The sequence below is a fragment of the Ahaetulla prasina genome, chromosome 2 (assembly GCF_028640845.1).
Source record: "Ahaetulla prasina isolate Xishuangbanna chromosome 2, ASM2864084v1, whole genome shotgun sequence".
Lineage (NCBI taxonomy): Eukaryota > Metazoa > Chordata > Lepidosauria > Squamata > Colubridae > Ahaetulla > Ahaetulla prasina.
The window spans coordinates 83,264,776-83,284,898 of NC_080540.1; the positions used below are offsets into that span (position 1 = coordinate 83,264,776).

The 20,123-nt window shown below is 41.1% G+C and overlaps 1 protein-coding gene across 1 annotated transcript; it reads left to right on the plus strand.

Moving 5' to 3' along the window:
* Positions 1–15,475: 15,475 nt before the first annotated feature.
* LOC131191296 (ovomucoid-like) lies at positions 15,476–19,050 on the plus strand. Its single transcript, XM_058169315.1, has 4 exons — positions 15,476–15,602; positions 16,627–16,655; positions 18,182–18,291; positions 18,842–19,050. Exons 1-4 carry the CDS (start codon positions 15,548–15,550, stop codon positions 18,885–18,887), a joined length of 240 nt encoding a protein of 79 aa, XP_058025298.1. The 5' UTR covers positions 15,476–15,547; the 3' UTR covers positions 18,888–19,050.
* Positions 19,051–20,123: the final 1,073 nt, after the last annotated feature.

Here is a 20,123-nt window from a genome sequence, read left to right on the forward strand (position 1 = left end):
ATGTAAACATATTTTCTAATGAAATCAAAACAGTGGCTTTGCATTGGATCTGTTTTATGACACACTAACACCATTATTACTTGTTTAATTTTTTTTCAGCTAGTCAAATGATTTTCAAATGAAAGGTGGGGTGGGTCGGGCAGGGTACAAACAAACACGTATATAAATTAAAGTTTTAAAAAAGCTAATAAGGCATTGTTTCAAATGTTTATATATATATATATATATATATTTGTTCCAGATACTGCTGCAGAGATATCTGATCTTGAGGTGAGAACCAGCTTATTCTTATTAAATGATGTTCCCTTGATCAATCAGAAGTGATAAGACCTGATAGTGGAGAAAGTATAGAAGGCAAAAATCATTTAAGAAAAGTTAAAAACCATAAATAAATGTTACTTTTATTATTTTATATGAATGGTAGCTTAAAGATATTAGACATAGTTCATCAAAAGAAAAGATCCATTGTCTAGCATCACAAATGAGGGATGGACATTTGTGGAACAGAAGCGAATAGGAGTGTGTTTTTTTATGTTTCAGAAGAAGCAATTACAGTTTGGGAGGATAACAATAATCACTTTGTCAAAGATTGGATGTTCATGTTATGATCATAAGTTCTGTCGTCCTGCCTTCTTGATAAGTAGAGCAGGCAGCTCTATCAAACAAATCATTTGCTTTTCTCCCACAGATTTATTGCAAGGGGTACTCAAAATTAGAATGCACTTTTGAGTATCAGGCCCACTGTGCTTCTGATGGCAAAACCTATGGCAACCAGTGTGATTTCTGCCATGCATATTTGTAAGTAAATGGTTAACGCCCTGCACTTGGAGAGGAAGCCATTTTTCTAGGTAGCCCAGGATTTCTAGGCTTTAAAAAAAGTGTGAAAACTGATCCTCAGTTCAAGTAGACTATCAGTATTCACTCAGAATTCATGTTCCATCACAGGTAAACCATAGACAGGTGCCAAAGAGTCCACCATATTAATTTTTGGAGGGTGAGGGAAAGGCAGCCAACTTGCCAGTTTCAGGAGATCCCAAGGAACCTTGCTGATTATTTTAGTCCTTTATCTGGCTGGGCCATAACAGTGAATACCTCCATGGTTCTTACACTTACATTTTGACTTTGTTTCTCCATCAGTTTCAGTGGTAGAAAACTTCGGCTAATAAAAACTGCACTATGGACGTGCTGAAGACTAAGGAAAATCCACTAAAGAACGTCACAGGATCTGTGTGCCTTGTTCATTAACTTCCCCACAAAACTTCTCTTCTTCCCTCTGCTTCTGCTCTGTTGCTCCATTAAATGTTTTTTGTTGATTTATCAATAAATAAAGCAAAACATCTCTGAATGAGTCTTCTTTTGCAATCAATTTATCATGATACTATTTATATGGGTGTGTGCACCTTTGAGTTACTGTTGACTCATATTAACTGCCTTGACAAGTCCCTGCAGTTTTCTTGGCACATTTTTTTTTATTTCAGAAGTGGTTTGCCCTGCTTCCTTCCTAGAGCTGACAGAGAGTGACTAGCCCAAGGGCACCCAGCAGGCTTTGTGCCTATGGTGGTGCTAGAACTCATGTTCTCCTGTTTTCTAGCCTGGTGCTTTAACCACAACATTTGAACTGGCTTGCATCAACATAACATAACATCAGAGTTGGAAGGAACCTTGGAGGCCTTCTAGTCCAACCCCTTGCCCAGGCAGGAAACCCTACACCATCTCAGGCAGATGGTTATCCAACATTTTCTTAAAAATTTCCAGTGTTGGAGCATTCACAACTTCTGCAGGCAAGTCGTTCCACTGATTAATTGTTCTAACTGTCAGGAAATTTCTCCTTAGTTCTAAGTTGCTTCTTTCTTTGATCAGTTTCCACCCATTGCTTCTTGTTCTACCCTCAGGTGCTTTGGAGAACAGCCCAACTCCCTCTTCTTTGTGGCAGCCCCTGAGATATTGGAACACAGCTATCATGTCTCCCCTAGTCCTTCTTTTTGTTAAACTAGACATACCCAGTTCCTGCAACCGTTCTTCATATGTTTTATCCTCCAGTTCCCTAATCATCTTTGTTGCTCTTCTCTGCACCCTTTCTAGAGTCTCAACATCTTTTTTACATCGTGGCGACCAAAACTGGATGCAATATTCCAAGTGTGGCCTTACCAAGGCATTATAAAGTGGTATTAACACTTCACGTGATCTTGATTCTATCCCTCTGTTTATGCAGCCCAGAACTGTGTTGGCTTTTTTAACAGCTGCTGCACACTGCATACATTGCTAGTTTTATTATTATATTTTAAAATGCACAATAATGACATATACTATTATATTATATTATTATATTATATTATATAGTATATACATATACTATTATATTATTATATATATTGACAATATACTATTGGATAGATATTGCTACATATTACTAATGTTGTATAATATTGGATTTAAGCAAAAGACATTAATGAAAAGTTGGTTACTGATATCCCACAAAACAGGGGAATTTTTCTCATGACAGAAAAAGCAGAAATTTATCTTATTTTCATTTTTTGTTTATTTCTTCAATTTTTACAGCCACTCAACTCAACCAAGTGACTGGGAAGCTTACCACTCGAAAATTATAGAACAATTAAAACAGTTTTTAAAACATTAAAATAATAAAATATCATCCACAAAATAAAGCTAACAGGGTTGGGGCCATTCTAATCTCCAAGGGAAGAATATTTCATATAGCAGGGGCTACAGCAGAAAAAAAACCCTCCTCACCACTGTCAGCTGACACTCTTTGGGTCTGGAGAATTTGCAGCATGCCCATTCTGCTAGATCAGAATGGGCAGATTGGATGAGTCACTGAGGTAACATTGCCTCAAGGTAGAATCTTTTCAGCAGTGTTCTGGATACACAGGAACTATTTCCCATTCAAAAGTATTCAAATGTGAGCTTTGTCCATCATCTCACATGTATTTTTCTTTCTGGAAATGGATGCATCTCTGATGAGAATCACCTCTAAAGCAGGAGTACAACTTCATACACAGGCATGGAGTCTATAAGCAGAAAATGTGACAACTTCCATCTCACTTTCTAAAGATCAGTCTCCATTTTGTACGTCATTTATTTTATTTATTTATTTATTTATCAAACTTCTATACCGCCCTTCTCCCGAAGGACTCAGGGCGGTGTACAGCCTTCATTTAAAACAATAAATATACATATTAAAATAACCATTAAAAAGCTTATTCAATGAAAGGCCAGATTAAAACCGTCGATTGACCATAAAAATACCCAATAAAATTACCATTAAAAGTTTAAAATTTAAATTTAGAATTTAAAAAGTCAGGCCAGTCCTGCTTGTATAAATAAATAAGTTTTCAGTTCCCGGCGGAAGGTCCGAAGGTCAGGCAATTGGCGTAAACCGGGGGGAAGTTCGTTCCAGAGAGTAGGTGCTCCCACAGAGAAGGACCTTCCCTGGGGCCGCCAGCCGACACTGCTTGGCGGACGGCACCTGAAGACCCTCTCTGTGAGAGCGCACGGGTCGGTGGGAGGCATGTGGAACAGCAGGCGGTCCCGTAAGTACCGGGCCCTAAGCCATGGGCGCTTTGAAGGTGGTAACCAAAACCTTGAAGCGCACCCGGAAGACCACAGGTAGCCAGTGCAGACTGCGCAGGAGTGGTGTTACCGGGACTAACTGCAGTCTCCGGGTACACTTCAAAGATAGCCCCATGTAGAGAGCATTGCAATAATCCAGTCGAGAAGTGGCGAGCATGAGTGACCGTGCATAAGGCATCCCGGTCAAGAAAGGCGCAACTGGCGGACCAGGCGAACCTGGTAAAAGCTCTCCTGGAGACGCCAAGTGATCTTCAAGCGACAGCCGTTCATCCAGGAGAACGCCCAAGTTGCACTCTTTCCGTTGGGGCCAGTGACTCGCCCCAACAGTCAGCAGCGGTTGCAGCTGACTGTACCGGGATGCCGGCATCCACAGCCACTCCGTCTTGGATGGATTGAGTCTGAGTCTGTTTCTCCCCATCCAGACCCGTCGGCCTCCAAACAACGGGACAGCACTTGACAGCTTCGCTGGGGTGGCCTGGGGTGGAAAAGTACAGCTGAGTATCATCAGCGTACAGATGATAACTCACCCCAAAGCCACTGATGACCTCGCCCAACGGCTTCATGTAGATGTTGAACAGGAGGCGAGAGAATCGACCCCTCGGCACCCACAAGTGAGGCGCCCGCGCCGATCTCTGCCCCCTGTCAACACCGACTGCGACCGGTCGGAGAGGTAGGAGGAGAACCACCGATAAACGGTGCCTCCCACTCCCAACCCCTCCAACCGGCGCAGCAGGATACCATGGTCGATGGTATCAAAAGCCGATGAGAGATCCAACAGGACCAGGGCAGAGGAACAACCCCTATCCCTGGCCTCCAGAGGTCATCCACCAACGCGACCAAAGCTGTCTCCGTGCTATAACCGGGCCGGAAGCCGGACTGGAACGGGTCTAGATAGACAGCTTCCTCCAGGTACTGAGGGAACTGCCGTGCCACCACACTCTCTACAACCTTCGCAACAAAGCGAAGGTTGGAGACTGGACGATAATTACCCAAAATAGCTGGGTCCAGGGAAGGCTTCTTGAGGAGGGGTCTCACCACCGCCTCTTTCAAGGCAGCGGGAAAGACCCCCTCCATCAAAGAAGCATTTATAATACCCCGGAGCCAGCCTCGTGTCACATCCTGAGTGGCCAGCACCAGCCAGGAGGGGCACGGGTCCAGTAAACATGTAGTGGCATGCAGCCTCCCCAGCAACCTGTCCATGTCCTCGGGAGCCACAGAATCAAACTCATCACACACTGAAAGTGCCAATGTTCCATTCTCTGCCTGTATTGCTATATTATTGCCTTGCTAAATACAACATTGAAAACTTGACAGCAACTGACATATCTTGACAAATTCTGCTTCAGTGGTTAAGAAACCAAGTCCTGGAACAAGAGGAAAGAAGCTTTCTTATGAAAGAAATCAGAATGTGATGAAGGTAAGAAAAATTCAGGCTTCACTTTAAGCCTTGCTCTTGGTTCAAGTTCCTCATTTATCCCCTGCTCCCACCATAAAGGTGGAGAGCAATCCTATCCTCAGCCCCAGAGAGCTCTTCTTCAAATCAGTACAATCTGAACTGTTGTAGTGGCTTTCTTGTAAAGAGATAGAATGTTGATCTTCAGGTGACTGATTGAGGTCTCATCCAAGAAAATGGTCTAAATTCAATAGAGACATAGAACAACAGTACTGTAGACTGTACTGTATGTACAAGGGCTAATCTAAATATTGAACATCTACCATCAGTGCTGATATTCTCACATTTGAAGATTATCTCTGGGAATCATTGTTCTTTTTATTATAATATGCCATATTGATCTTTATTGATTTTTGTGAATCCCTCAAACAACCATCCAATTCCAATGGAATTTATGGATTGGAATGTCTAAGGCAGCAGCAGACATGGGAGGAAGGTCAAGCTGTTGTGCCTCGCTCACTCCCCCCACCGCAGCCGGGCCCCTCTTATCTCCTGCCGGACGCTGATAGTACAGGAGAATGTCCTGGCATGCCTCCAGCCCCCTGGCACTATGCCCGGACAGGCCGAGCAAGACGAATGGCCTGACGTGCCTCCAGCCCCCAGTCCTGGCACCATGCCCAGACAAACGGAGCAACTAGACCCCTCCCTCACAGCATCTGAGCCTGAAGAATGTGAAGCCAGTCATGAGCTAAGATTACCAACAGCTGGAGGCTGGAAAGATCCTCGCTTCCGGACAATAGAGAGGCAACGTCAGCAAAAGGAAGGGAGGGGCAGGCCTGGATAAGTGCTGAGTCATGGAGCCACACCCCATGGCCTATATAAAGGATCTGCTTTCTGGCATTCTCTGAGTCGGGCAAAGTCTAACTTGGATTACTGAAGTCACATCCTGGTTTCCTGCCTGCCCTGAGGACTCTGATAGGACTTTGGCAAAGCTGCAGAGGCTTTGCAGCCACGCTTGATATGGACTTCCCTGACCCAGCCGTCAGAGGAGGAGTGGGACACGACACAAGCAGAGGAAATGTTATGGCAGGACAAAAACCATTCCAATAGCTCATTAAAAGCAAAATATTATGCAATGAAAAGTTTTATTTACCTAATGGTCAATGTCTTTATCCACACAGTCCCTATATGCAGAAGTCTGAAGACATTTTAATGAAGGGGGAGGCATTTCTTGAATCTTATGTTAATTGTGTTAGAAGGAAATTTACAAACTGACTAGCTTGTCACACACTTCAGCAACAGACCAGTTCCTCATCCAGTTGCATCTGGAAGTGAGAGGTGCAATATCACAAAAGTAGTCAAGGTATACAAGGACATTTTCAAGGCCCCACCTTGAAAAGAAAGCCATTCTCATTTTTGTGTGCATGCGATCAAATTAAGCCCCACTCCAAAATTACAAAATGAAGCAGGGAATATGCTGATAGAATTTTGTCTAGAGAATACGATGCTCATAGCAAATACTCTTTTCCAAGATTCTAGACATGGACATCACCATGGTCAACACAGAAATCAGATGGACTATGTGCTCTGCAGCCAAAGATGGAGAAGATCTATACAGTCAGTAAAAACAAGACCAGGAGATGACTGGGGTTTAGGTCATGAGCTTTAGGCTTAAATTGAAGAATGTAGAGAAAAGCACTAGGCCACTCAGGTATGAACTAAATAATACCCCTGATGAATATACAGTAGAGATGACAAATAGATTTAAGGAATTAGATCTGATAGACAGAGTGCCTGAAGAACTATGGACGGAGATTTGCAACAGTGTACAAGAGGTAGCAACTAAAACCATCCCAAAGAAAAAGAAATGCAAGAAAGCAAAATGGCTGCCTGAGGAAGCTTTGCAAATAGCTGAGGAAAGAAGGGAAGTGAAAGGCAAGGGAGAAAGAGAAAGATACACCCAACTGGATGCTGTCGTGTCCCACTCCTCCGCTGACAGCCGGGTCAGGGAAATCCGAATCAGGTGTGCCTCTGCAGCTCTGCCAAAGTCCTAGCAAAGTCCTCAGGGCAGGCAGGAGACCAGAAAGTGACTTCAGCAAGATATGTTTAGACTTTGCCTGACTCAGAGACTGCCAGAAAGCAGATCCTTTATATAGGCTATGGGGTGTGGCTCCATGACTCAGCACTTATCCAGGCCTGCCCCTCCCTTCCTTCTGACGCCGCCGCCTATCAATTCTTCTGAAGCGAGGGTCACTCCAATCGGCAGGTGTTGGTAATAGACCTTCCTCAGGCTCACATGCTGTGGAGGAGGGGGAGGGGTCTAGTTGCTCCGTTTGCCTGGGGATGGAGCCAGGGCTGGGGCCGGGAGGCATGCTAGGACATTCTTCAGCGTTCAGAAACAGATAAGCAGACCCCGGCTGTGGTGGTGAGATCGGACGAGACACAACAGATGCAGAATTCCAGAAAATAGCTAGAAGAGAAGAGAATGCCTTCTTAAATGAACAATGCAAAACAATGGTGGTCACTGACCTCGAGCCAGACATCCTAGAATGTGAAGTCAAATGGGCGTTAGGAAATCTGAGCAACAACAAAGCTAGTGGAGCTGAGCTATTCAAAATCTTAAAAGTGCTACGCTCAATTTGCCAGCAAATTTGGAAACTCAACAGTGGCCACAAGATTGGCAAAAGTCAGTTTACATTTCAATTCCAAAGAAAGGCAACGGCAAGAATGTTCAAATTATCAAACCATTGCACTCATTTCACATGCTAGTAAGGTTATTTATTTGTCAATCATAGATAAGATAACAGGTAAAAATATAAACATAATTTGGATACTTGAAAAGAGTAAGTTAAAAGAAATATTAGGACAGGGATGGTAGGCATGCAGGTGCACTTATGCACGCCCCTTACAGACCTCTTAGTAATGGGGTGAGGTCAACAGTAGACAGTTTAAGCTTAAAGTTTGGGGAGTTTGGGGAAGAAACTACAGAGTCAGGTAGTGCATTCCAGGCATTGACCACTCTGTTACTGAAGTCATATTTTCTGCAATCGAGTTTGGAGCAGTTTACCTTGAGTTTGTATCTATTATTTGCTCGTGTATTGTTGTGGTTGAAGCTGAAGTAGTCATTGACAGGTAGGACATTGTGGTAGATAATTTTATATACTATACTTAGATCAGACTGAAGTCAGAGTAATTCTAAGTTGTCCAAAACCAAAATTTGGAGTCTGGTGGCATAAGGTATTTTATTCCAGGTAGAGGAATGGAGGACTCTTCTCGTAAAATATCTCTGGACTCTCTCGATTGCATTTATGACTGATATACAGTGCGGGTTCCAGACAGATGAGCTGTATTCAAGAATTGGTCTAGCAAATGTTTTCTATGCTCTAGTTAGTAGTACAATATTACCAGAGAAGAAGTTATGCAAGATTAGGTTAACAACTCTTAGTGCCTTTTTGGCAATGTTGTTACAGTGGTCTCTGGCACTTAGATCTTTAGAAATGAGTACTCCAAGGTCCTTGACAGAGTGAGGGTCATCTACAAGGTCATGTCCATCTAATTTGCATTTTATGTTTTGATTTTTTTTGCTAATGTGAAAGAGCATTTTTTGGTTGAGATTTGAAGTGGCCACTTGTTAGACCAATCTGACACATAGTCAAGGTCTATGAAGGGTAGTTGCATTGTCTGTAGTGTTGAATAGTTTAACATCATCAGCGAAGAGAACAAAGTTGCTTTTAATAAGATTTTATGCTTAAAATCCTACAAGCTAGGCTCTAGAAGTATGTGGATTGAGAATTACCAGAAGTACATGCAGGATTTCGAAGAGGCAGAGGAAATAGAGATCAAATTGCCAACATACACTGGATCATGGAGAAAACTAGGGACTTCCAGAAAAATATCTACTTCTGCTTCACTGACTGTGCTAAATCCTTTAATTGTGTGGATCACAACAAATTGTGATCCACAAGTTCTTAAAGAGATAAGAGTACCAGACCATCTTATTTGTCTCTTGAGAAACCTATATGTGGGTCAAGAAGCAACAATGAGAACTGGACACGGAACCAGTGTGTCAAAACCACTGTGTTCAAAACTGGGAAAGGAGTCCAGCAAGGCTGTATATAGTCACCCTGCCTATTTAACTTATATGAAGACCACATCATGAGAAAGGCAGGGCTAGATGAATCAAAAATTGGAATTAAGATTGCCGGGAGAAATATCAAAAATCTCAGATATGCAGATGATACCATTCTAATGGCAGAAAGTAAAGAGGAACTAAAGAGCCTCTTGATGTGGGTGAAGAAGGAGAGTGCAAAAGTTGGCTTGAAACCCAGCATTAAGAAAATTAAGATCATGGCAGCCATCCCTCTCAATTCATGGCAAATAGATGGGGAAGAAATGGAAGTAGTGACAGATTTTATTTTGCTGGGCTCCAAGATCACCGCAGATGACTGCAGCCAAGAAATTACAGTAAAAGATGCTTGTTCCTGGCAAATCTAGTTAGCATATTAAAAAGCAGAGACATCACCCTGCTAACAAAAGTGTGTATAGTTAAGGCTATGGTTTTCCCAGACATAATGTATGGCTGTGAAAGTTGGATCATAAGAAAGGTTGAGAGCCAAAGTATTGAGGCCTCTGAACTCTGGTGCTGGAGAAGATTCCTGCGAGTCCCTTGGACTGCAAGGCGATCAAACTGGTCAGTCCTAGAGGAGATCAACCCTGACTGCTCTTTAGAAGGCCAGATCTTGAAGATGAAACTCAAATACTTTGGCCACCTAATGAGAAGGAAGGACTCACTGTAGAAGAGCCTAATGCTGGGAAAGATTGAGGGCAAAAGGAGAAGGGGATGACAGAGAACAAGGTGGCTGGATGGAGTCACTGAAGCAGTAGGTGTGAGCCTAAATGGACTCCAGAGGATGGTAGAGGACAGGAAAGCCTGGAGGAACGTTGTCCATGGGGTCACAATGAGTTGGACAGCAACTAACAGCAACAAAATTATTCCTAATTAAGACCCCACCCGAAGGGCTTCCGGGTGGCGCCATCTTTCTCGCTGGGTGCCAATTTATGGCACTCCGCATTGAATACCGTAAAAGCCGGATTTAACAACTGATCCCGGCTTCATTTCTCTCTCTGGTTGAAAGAGAGAGACAGAGCAAGGGGGAGGAATTGGGTAGATTCCCCTAGGGGCTTTGTTTTTGTAATACAAAGTCCTGAACGGTGAATCCCCTTATTTACCCCTCCCCCACCTCCAGTATTCTCTGCGCTCCTGAAAAGCAGGAAAGAGGAAGATGTCCACTTCTGCTAGCATTTGATTTTTTTTTGTGGATACGAAAAGCAGGCGGAACAATTGTGAGGAGCAATTATTGGTTTGCAAGTATTTTTGATTTTCTGACTTCCTCCCCCCCTTCAGTTTCGTTTTAGAGAAACTGAAAGCAGAGCGATACATCAAAGGGAGCTTTGCTGTTGAATCGAAACTGAATGGAGATTTTATCTTATTGTGTTTGACTGTGGACTGTTGGATTATATTACGCTGTTTAAGTACGTTACAAGGGGATTCTCAGCAGGAATTTTGTTATGGAGGTTCTTTCAGAAGAATGGGTTCAGGACGTTATACAGGACTACACAGAAAGAATGTATTTAATTATTCAAAAATACAAATTGATAAAAAATGGGGACGTTTTGGATGAGAGTTTGGAGCAAATTAACCAGTGCAATTATTCGGAAAATGGAATGGAGGATATACAAATAAAAGTGGATAAATATGAAGATTTGATCGTGAAGAAACAAGGTGATCTAAAGAAGTTTTCTTTAAATAGTTTGGATGAGCTGCCTGAATTTGTGCTACAGGAGATTGTCCCTCAAATGGAAAAGACTCACAAGCTTAATGTTTCCCAAGAGTTCTCTTTTTGGACTGATGGAATATACGGCAGTAATTTTTGGATTTCTGGACATAAGGAATTACTAGGAAATATTGTGATTGACTTTTTAAAAGGAGCAACGAAGGAAAGACAGAGATTAATGCACCAAAAAAAATGGCAAGAGACAATAGTATTATTTTTGAAACAAGGTTTTTTTAAAATATTAATAGACAAAAATATTTGTGTCCCCGAAAGAATTATATGGTTATATGGTTATAGAAGCTATAAGGGAGATATTCTCTGAATTGGATTGGATTTTTACGTTTTAGCTGGTTTTAAAATATTTTAGGATTAATTTGTTCTACTGATTTATATATTTTATTATTGTTTATTGTTAATTTTTTGAAGGATTTGGTTATGTAAGGAGGAAGTCAGAGCTAGAGAGGGAGAATTGGTATAATAGTTTTGGGGAAAAAAATTTTTTTTTAGCATATGTTTGTTTTATTTTTAACTATACCTTGTGTTTGTTCCGGGAAGCCAGGGGGGGAGGGGGAGGGGGTTTGTGAAGGGAAAGGGGTTGGGGGGAAAGGGGGAAAAAAATTTTTGTAAAACTTTTTGAATTAAAAAAAAAAAAAAAAAAAAAGACCCCACCCACCCGGATGCAGAGGGTGGGGCAAGGCACACAGGTAAAAAATAAGCTAGAGTGGGGATGAGGGGGTGGAGATGCCCTACTTACCAGGCCTCGCACACCCTGACACCTGCATCGCTTTCTTCTATGGCCGCTTGCTGCCACTTGCACACATTGCCCTGGCCGTTTCATCTTCAGATGCCTCCCAGAAGGCATCTGCAGTTGATAACAGAGCTCTGGACATTATTGGCTGCAGATGCCTTCCGGCAGGCATCTGAAGGCGAAATGGAAGTTAGGGCAATGCATGTGAGTGGCGGCAACTTGCCGCAGAAGTGAGCCAGCAGCGGGCTCCTGCTGGGCTGGGCTGTCAGTGTCACACTGTGAGGTGAGTCAATAATTAGAACCTTCCAAAAAGAAGGCCTAGCCATTTTTGGGCAGGTCAAAAGAAAATAAGACCCGGCCTTCTTTTTGGAGAAACATGGTATATAACCTGGAAGGACAGGAGAAAGCTTTTGAGACCTCACCTTCAGAATCTACTGCTTCAAAGAGTCCTACTTCAATCAAGTTCTGTGATACAATCATGAAGCAAGGAAGCCTTCTGCTGCTCGCTCTGCTGCTTTTCTTCTTGTACTCCAGTAAGTTCTGTTTACTACTATGACTTTTCTTTTTTGAGAGATATAAGGACACCATCCTTTCCAGAAAAAAGGGACAATAATCCACAGATGTTTCCAAGGCTGGTTCAGATGGAAATAATTCTTGCTTAGTTGCTTAAGAATTTAATTTGAGGGAGGGGACAAGGGACAGATCACATACTGTCAGCCATAAACAACCAGGCTCCACAAATGAAGGTTCACAGAATTCTTCTCAGATTAATGGTTTGTTCTTGGATAAAACTAGATAAGGGTCAACAGCATTCATGGGGGAGAGGGGGTGTTGGAATTTGTCCTCTTGTGGCTTTGGGCTGATGCTTTAACCCAGTGGTGGGATTCAGCCAGTTCGCACCACTTCGGGAGAACCGGTTGTTAACTTTGTGAGCAGTTTGGCAAACTGGTTGTTGGAAGAAATCATTAGGGCAGAGAACCTGTTGTTAAATTACTTGAATCCCATCACTGCTTTAACCCCTCCCGCTGGTTGTGCTAGTCCGTCTACTCCATATACAAATATATAAGTATTTTTTTAAAAAAGGATATAATATGGACTTGTTTCAATACAGTATATTTTTGTTTCACATTTTTCTGAGTCCTAAAAATCAGTTCAAAGGTGAGTATTAGCTTTTAGTTATTAAATGGAATCCTTTTGCAGGACCCACAAGTGTTGATGTAAGATAGTGAGAAAACTATATTTTAAAAGCATTTTATTAATTATATCCTGCCTTTCCTTTGAATATTTTCAAAATATTCAAAATATTCAAAATATTCAAAATATTCAAAATATTCAAAATATTCAAAATATTCAAAATATTCAGAAGTTGTGAATGCTCCAACACTGGAAATTTTTAAGAAAATGTTGGATAACCATCTGATTGAGATGGTGTACGGTTTCCTGCCTGGGCAGGGGGTTGGACTAGAAGGCCTCCAAGGTCCCTTCCAACTCTGTTGTTATGTTATGTTATTAGAATTATTTGGGAAATTTTTGAACCATAAATATACAAAATATGCTAAATTATTTAATATATAATTTTTAAAAAATTCCAATATCTTTTTTTAAAATATGAATATTGGGAATAGGTTATTTTAATACACTCACTTTTCTGATAGGCAATAAATTACAGCATAAATTCTCCACTTTTCTGTTCTCGCTGCTGAAATTTATAAAGTTAATTATTATATTCATTTTTACCACCAAAATAAACAAATTAGGCAGCCAATTCAATCTAAGTGGTTTACAGAGTCAGCATATTGCCCCCAACAGTCTTGCAGAGACATGTATAAAATATAGACTCTCTTGCTTCCCAAATCTCTGTAGCATTTCCTGCTAATCAGTCACTCTTGGATATCCAAATCCAGAGAGGACATGCAATTGAAGAATCCAATCTGGGCTCCTAAGAAAAAGAGGTAGTGGATTATGGAATAACAAGCCTTTTCCCTCCCCACCCTTCCCAGTTCTCCCCAAGCACACCATTTGTTGCAAATATGTTGTGTCCTCAGATACTAATAAGATTCAGAGCATTTCTGTCCTTCTTTCTGCTTCTGCTCTGGAACTCTATGTCTAATGTTGACTTATCAATAAATAAAGCAAAGAATTATCACTTCATGAGTCTTTTGGGGAAATTGTTTGTGCCATACTAGTTTCTATTTCATTGATTTTCAGAATGTAGAAATAAGATTGTGTTTTATATTTTAAAAGCATTTTATTAATTATATCCTGCCTTTCCTTTGAATATTTTCAAAATATTCAAAATATTCAAAATATTCAAAATATTCAAAATATTCAGAAGTTGTGAATGCTCCAACACTGGAAATTTTTAAGAAAATGTTGGATAACCTTCTGATTGAGATGGTGTAGGGTTTCCTGCCTGGGCAGGGGGTTGGACTAGAAGGCCTCCAAGGTCCCTTCCAACTCTGTTGTTATGTTATGTTATTAGAATTATTTGGGAAATTTTTGAACCATAAATATACAAAATATGCTAAATTATTTAATATATAATTTTTAAAAAATTCCAATATCTTTTTTTAAAATATGAATATTGGGAATAGGTTATTTTAATACACTCACTTTTCTGATAGGCAATAAATTACAGCATAAATTCTCCACTTTTCTGTTCTCGCTGCTGAAATTTATAAAGTTAATTATTATATTCATTTTTACCACCAAAATAAACAAATTAGGCAGCCAATTCAATCTAAGTGGTTTACAGAGTCAGCATATTGCCCCCAACAGTCTTGCAGAGACATGTATAAAATATAGACTCTCTTGCTTCCCAAATCTCTGTAGCATTTCCTGCTAATCAGTCACTCTTGGATATCCAAATCCAGAGAGGACATGCAATTGAAGAATCCAATCTGGGCTCCTAAGAAAAAGAGGTAGTGGATTATGGAATAACAAGCCTTTTCCCTCCCCACCCTTCCCAGTTCTCCCCAAGCACACCATTTGTTGCAAATATGTTGTGTCCTCAGATACTAATAAGATTCAGAGCATTTCTGTCCTTCTTTCTGCTTCTGCTCTGGAACTCTATGTCTAATGTTGACTTATCAATAAATAAAGCAAAGAATTATCACTTCATGAGTCTTTTGGGGAAATTGTTTGTGCCATACTAGTTTCTATTTCATTGATTTTCAGAATGTAGAAATAAGATTGTGTTTTATATTTTTAAAAACCAAATATTTGAGATACAAAGAAAATAATCAATCTTTAAAGACCCAGGATTAGGAAACATAATAGTAAATCATATAGATGTGTTGTGGATGGTAACAATTAGTACTTTGGATTTAATTGAAGCTGTGGTCCACTTAGTTACTATCTGCCCATCTCTCTAATAGGCTCCCCATTAGAATGAGTGATGGGCCTCAAAAAAGGTTATGCAGACTCAAAGACTAAGTCTAAGTGCTCCAAATTTCATACCTCAGATACTTTGTCAAGAGCAGTTAAGAAATCATTCAGTGTTTTTGTCAACATTATTTAAGCTAGCACATTTGCCAACCTTTTCTCCTTACTAGAAACTTGTTACACAAGAACACTTTTAAAAAATTTGTTAATTATCCATTGAGCATCAGCTGGTGGATATGAGGGGCTATGTAAAGGAAAAAGAAGAGTTGGAGGCTATAAAATAGATCTCAACACCATTCAGATTAGAGTGGCCATGATCAAGATAATAGCCTGTATTTCTGGTTAGTCCTTAATTTTGGGATGACAAATGTTTCTGGCTTCCGGGATGATTTGCTTAGATAGATGTTTTTACATTGATGCAGCTTCCCCCGTACTTCAGTAATTTCACATTTTCACATGTGATTGCATTGTGATGGAGATATTACATCACTAAGGAAGCAGAGATACATATATATAAGACATGGGAGAGCTTTGAGGTTTAACCTTCAGCGTATACTTGCTTCAAAGAGGCCTGTTTCAAGCAAACTCAACACGATCATGAAGCAAGGAAGTTTTCTGCTGCTTGCTCTGATGGTGTTCTTCTTGTTTTCTGGTCAGTTCAATTTCCTATTCCAATATCTTTATTTTGGAAAATTTGCAGGCATTCAATTGTCTAATAACATGAGAAGGAATGTAGTTGCAGGGGCAGCTATTACCATGCTCAAGGCAGGGAACCTGGACTTTGATATTGAAATATCCCAATGTATTCCCTGATGTTTGTCTGCTTATTGTTTTGTAATCCCTTCCTCTCCAATCCCTCTTTTTGCAGAGTGGGGAAGAAATGGGTCAGGCACAGGAGATATTGCCTACAGAGATTGCTTAAACAAATTTGAGTTAGTGGGAAGACAATGTCAGTTGGCAATCTCTCTTGTTTCTGACATATTTTTCCATTCTTCTCCTCTTCCAGAATAGAGAGAGTGCAAAAAAAAAAAGGGATTACAGGAGAGTAAGCAGGAACAGTGTGGAGAATGCACTAGTTTTCCGGTTGGAACCATTGCATTGATTGCTATGTATAGTCCTCAAGTATGCATATTTACTCTTGTGTAATAACTTTCTCTTCAATTGCTCTACTCTACAAGATGGAGGGGAAAAAAAAAACAACAGGTGAGGTGTAAGACAATGCAGATTGACTGTAATGGTAATAATTTGATTGGGGGATGTTGTGAAGTTTATCAGTGAGAGTATTGGTCACAAAGTTATTTTCACACAATTGTAACTTCGAATGGTCACTGAGGAAGGCAGTTGGTAAACAAATTTTTCCTATAGTAGAAATAAAGTGGAACTTTCATGTCTAATGTAACTGTAATCTGTAATGAAATCAACAACAATGGTGTCTTAGCTCTGTTGCGGATCTGCTTTATGATATCCTGGCACCATTATTACTACTGCCAGTTATTACTGAATTTGTACTGTTTTTTTTTTTTATTTTCTTCCAGCTAGTCAATGATCAATTGGAAGTGGGAGGGAGGGACAAGCTACCAACACATAAATAAATTAAAGACAAAAAGGAATGAGAAAATATAAACTTATTTCAAATATTTATTTATATTTATGTCTTGTATTTTTTTGTGTTTCAGATATTGCTGCTCAAATGGTTGATGTCCGGGTAAGTACCAGTGTATGATTATTACATGAAATCCTCTTCAGCAATCAGAAGCAATGACAGATTATACTCAGGAAAATCTATTTAAAGTTTAATTCTTTATGATTATAGAGAGTAATGTCTAACATTTAGAATGCAAAAATTATTTAAGTAAAGTTATGAATCATAAATAAACAGAATAAGATAAAGAAATTTTTCTTAATATTTTTTAATATGAACAGTTGTATAAACACTATATGATATGACTTATAAGCAGTGGTGGGTTGCTACAGGTTCGCCCCAGATTGGGTGAACTCTGTAGCGGTGGTGCGTGAGGGTCTGCTCACCCACCCGGATGCTTCTGCGCATGCTTCTGCGCATGCTTCTGCGCATGCTTCTGCGCAGAAGCATCACGCATGCAAGCATGCGCACGCCCACAAGTGAACAGGTAGCGACGGGATTTGAAACCCACAACTGCTTATAAAATTTAATTCATAAAAAGAAAGGATCCATTCTGCAGCATCACAGATGAGGGATGTGTCGTGTCCCACTACTCCGCTGACGGCCGGGTCAGGGAAATCCGAATCAGGCTTGCCTCTGCAGCTCTGCCCAAAGTCCTAGCAAAGTCCTCAGAGCAGGCAGGAGACCAGTAAGTGACTTCAGCAAGATAAGTTCGACTTTGCCTGACTCAGAGACTGCCAGAAAGCAGATCCTTTATATAGGCCATGGGGTGTGGCTCCATGACTCAGCACTCATTAAGGCCTGCCCCTCCCTTCCTTCTGTTGCCTCCGCCTATCCAATCTTCTGATGCGAGGGTCACTCCAATCAGCTGTTGGAAGTAAACTTTCCTCAGGCTCACATGCTGTGGAGGAGGGGGAGGGGTCTAGCTGCTCCGTTTGCCTGGGCATGGAGCCAGGGCTGGGGCCGGGGGATGCTCCCTCCTCTGCAGCCTGCTTGGGCATGGAGCCAGGGCTGGGATCGGGAGGTGCCCCCTCCTCTGCAGCTTGTGACTCATGACTCAGCACTCATTAAGGCCTGCCCCTCCCTTCCTTCTGTTGCCTCCGCCTATCCAATCTTCTGATGCGAGGGTCACTCCAATCAGCTGTTGGAAGTAAACTTTCCTCAGGCTCACATGCTGTGGAGGAGGGGGAGGGGTCTAGCTGCTCCGTTTGCCTGGGCATGGAGCCAGGGCTGGGGCCGGGGGATGCTCCCTCCTCTGCAGCCTGCTTGGGCATGGAGCCAGGACTGGGGCCGGGAGGCATACATTCCTCCGTGTTCGGGAGCAGATAAGCAGACCCCGGCTGCGGTGAGAGCGGACAAGACACAACAGGATGGCCATTTTGGGAACAGGAACTAACAGGAACTAACCTTCTGGGATTGTACTTTCTTATCTTTTAGAAGAAAGAACTGTTGTTTGGCAGAATAATAATAGATAATAAGCTTGTCCCAGATTAAATGTTCAGGTCAGATTTATAGATTCTGTGACCCTGTCTCTTTGAGAAATAGAATAGAGTAGCCCTATAAAATAAACCACTTGCTTTCCCCCATAGGATTATTGCAAGGACTACCCAAACGATAGATGCACCGAGGAGTATCAACCCCACTGTGGCTCTGATGGCAAAACTCATGCCAACAAGTGTTATTTCTGCAATGCGTATATGTAAGTATAGGGTTGACTTTGTGGAGCTGGAGAAGAGATCATCTGTATGGGCAGCCCTGGATTTCTAAGATTTAAAAAAGAGGTGTTAAAACTCATCCTCCTTTCAAGTAAACTGTGAATATTCATTCAGAAATTCTGCCACATCACATATAGATTTGTAGTGGTGCCATGGAGAATATTTCACCAATTTTAAGAGGTAAGGGAAGCAGAGCCAGCTTGCCACTTTCATGATTTCCCAAGTAGCAATAGCAATAGTATTTTAGACTTATATACCACTTCCTTGTGCTTTATAGCCCTCTCTAAGCAGTTTACAGAATCAGCATATTGCCCCCCATAATCTGGCTCCTCATTTTACTGACTTCAGAAGAATGAAAGGCTGAGCCGGTTAGGATCAAACTCCTGGCAGTGAGGAGAGTCAGCCTGCAATACTGCATTCTAGCCATTATGCCACCAGGGCTCTCAAGTAAAATTGCTAATTAATATTGGGCCATAATGGTGAATAAACTTCTCTGGTTCTTATTTTTATATTTTGGCTTTGTTTTCCCATCAGCAACAGTGGTAGAAAACTTCGGCTGAGATATTTCGGAAAATGTTGAAATCTGAAATGCAGAAGATGAAGGCACATTCTCTAAAGAATATCCCACAATCTCCCTGCTCATTAACAACCCCACAAATAATCTGTTTTTTCCTCTTCTTTTGCTCTGTTACACCTTTAAATGTCTTTTGTTGATTTATCAATAAACAAAGCACAGCATTATCCCTCCATGAGTCTTCTTTTGGACGCAGTGCATCATCCTACATTTCTGTTGCTCTTGTTTATTTGAATCTATGTTGATTCCTGGTAGCTACCTTGACAAATCCTGCAAGTCTTCTTGACATGTTTATTTTTATAGAACTGGTTTGCCCTTGCCTCCTTCATAGGGTTGAGAGAGAGTGAGTGTCCCAAAGTCACCTAGCTGACTTCGAGCCTAAGCTTATATATGTAATGGTTAAAGTATCAGGCTAGAAGTCCGGAGACTCTGATACTTTAACCATTGCTAGTTTTATTATACTTTATAATGCACACTAATATTATAGATACCCTATTGTAGTCCTGGCAGCTGGCAGGCTGGTTACATCACATGCAGGCCACACCCACCCCGGAGTACAAAGGCAAAAACCAGTCACGATACGTCACGATCTGGCCCATGACTCAATCGAGTTTGACACCCGTGTCCTATTGGATAAAGATTGTGTTTTGTACCGTTTGTTTTTGTTCCTCTGTTATTATTTTAAATAAATAAAAGCAAAAAAAGTATTTTTAAAATGTTCTACATTTATGGATTTTGCAAGAGTCAGTAATTAAAAGTTCATTACTGATATAACAAAAAAATCAAGTGAATTTACCTCATGACAGAAACAGCACTTCTGCAGAGTACATTCCCTCAAGTGAATGTATTCAATGTATGAATGTACTCAAGAAGTCCTAGTGAATAACCATTTAGATATGAGCCAGCAGTGTGCAGCAGCTGCTAAAAAAGCCAACACAGTTCTGGGCTGCATAAACAGAGGGATAGAATCAAGATCACATGAAGTGTTAGTGCCACTCTATAATGCCTTAGTAAGGCCACACTTGGAATACTGCATTCAGTTTTGGTCGCCACGATGTAAAAAAGATGCTGAGATTCTAGAAAGAGTGCATAGAAGAGCAACAAAGATGATTAGGGGACTGGAGGATAAAACATATGAAGAACGGTTGCAGGAACTGGGTATGTCTAATTTAATGAAAAGAAGGACTAGGAGAGACATGATAGCAGTGGGAGGGAGTCGGGCTGTTCTCCAAAGCACCTGAG

Excerpts from the sequence above, each read along its gene's own strand:
- LOC131191296 (XM_058169315.1), top strand. The coding sequence starts at position 15,548 with ATGAAGCAAGGAAGTTTTCTGCTGCTTGCTCTGATGGTGTTCTTCTTG. Across the intron at positions 15,603-16,626 it reads GGTGTTCTTCTTGTTTTCTG|ATATTGCTGCTCAAATGGTT; the intron begins GTCAGTTCAATT and ends TTTGTGTTTCAG. Across the intron at positions 16,656-18,181 it reads CTCAAATGGTTGATGTCCGG|GATTATTGCAAGGACTACCC; the intron begins GTAAGTACCAGT and ends TTTCCCCCATAG.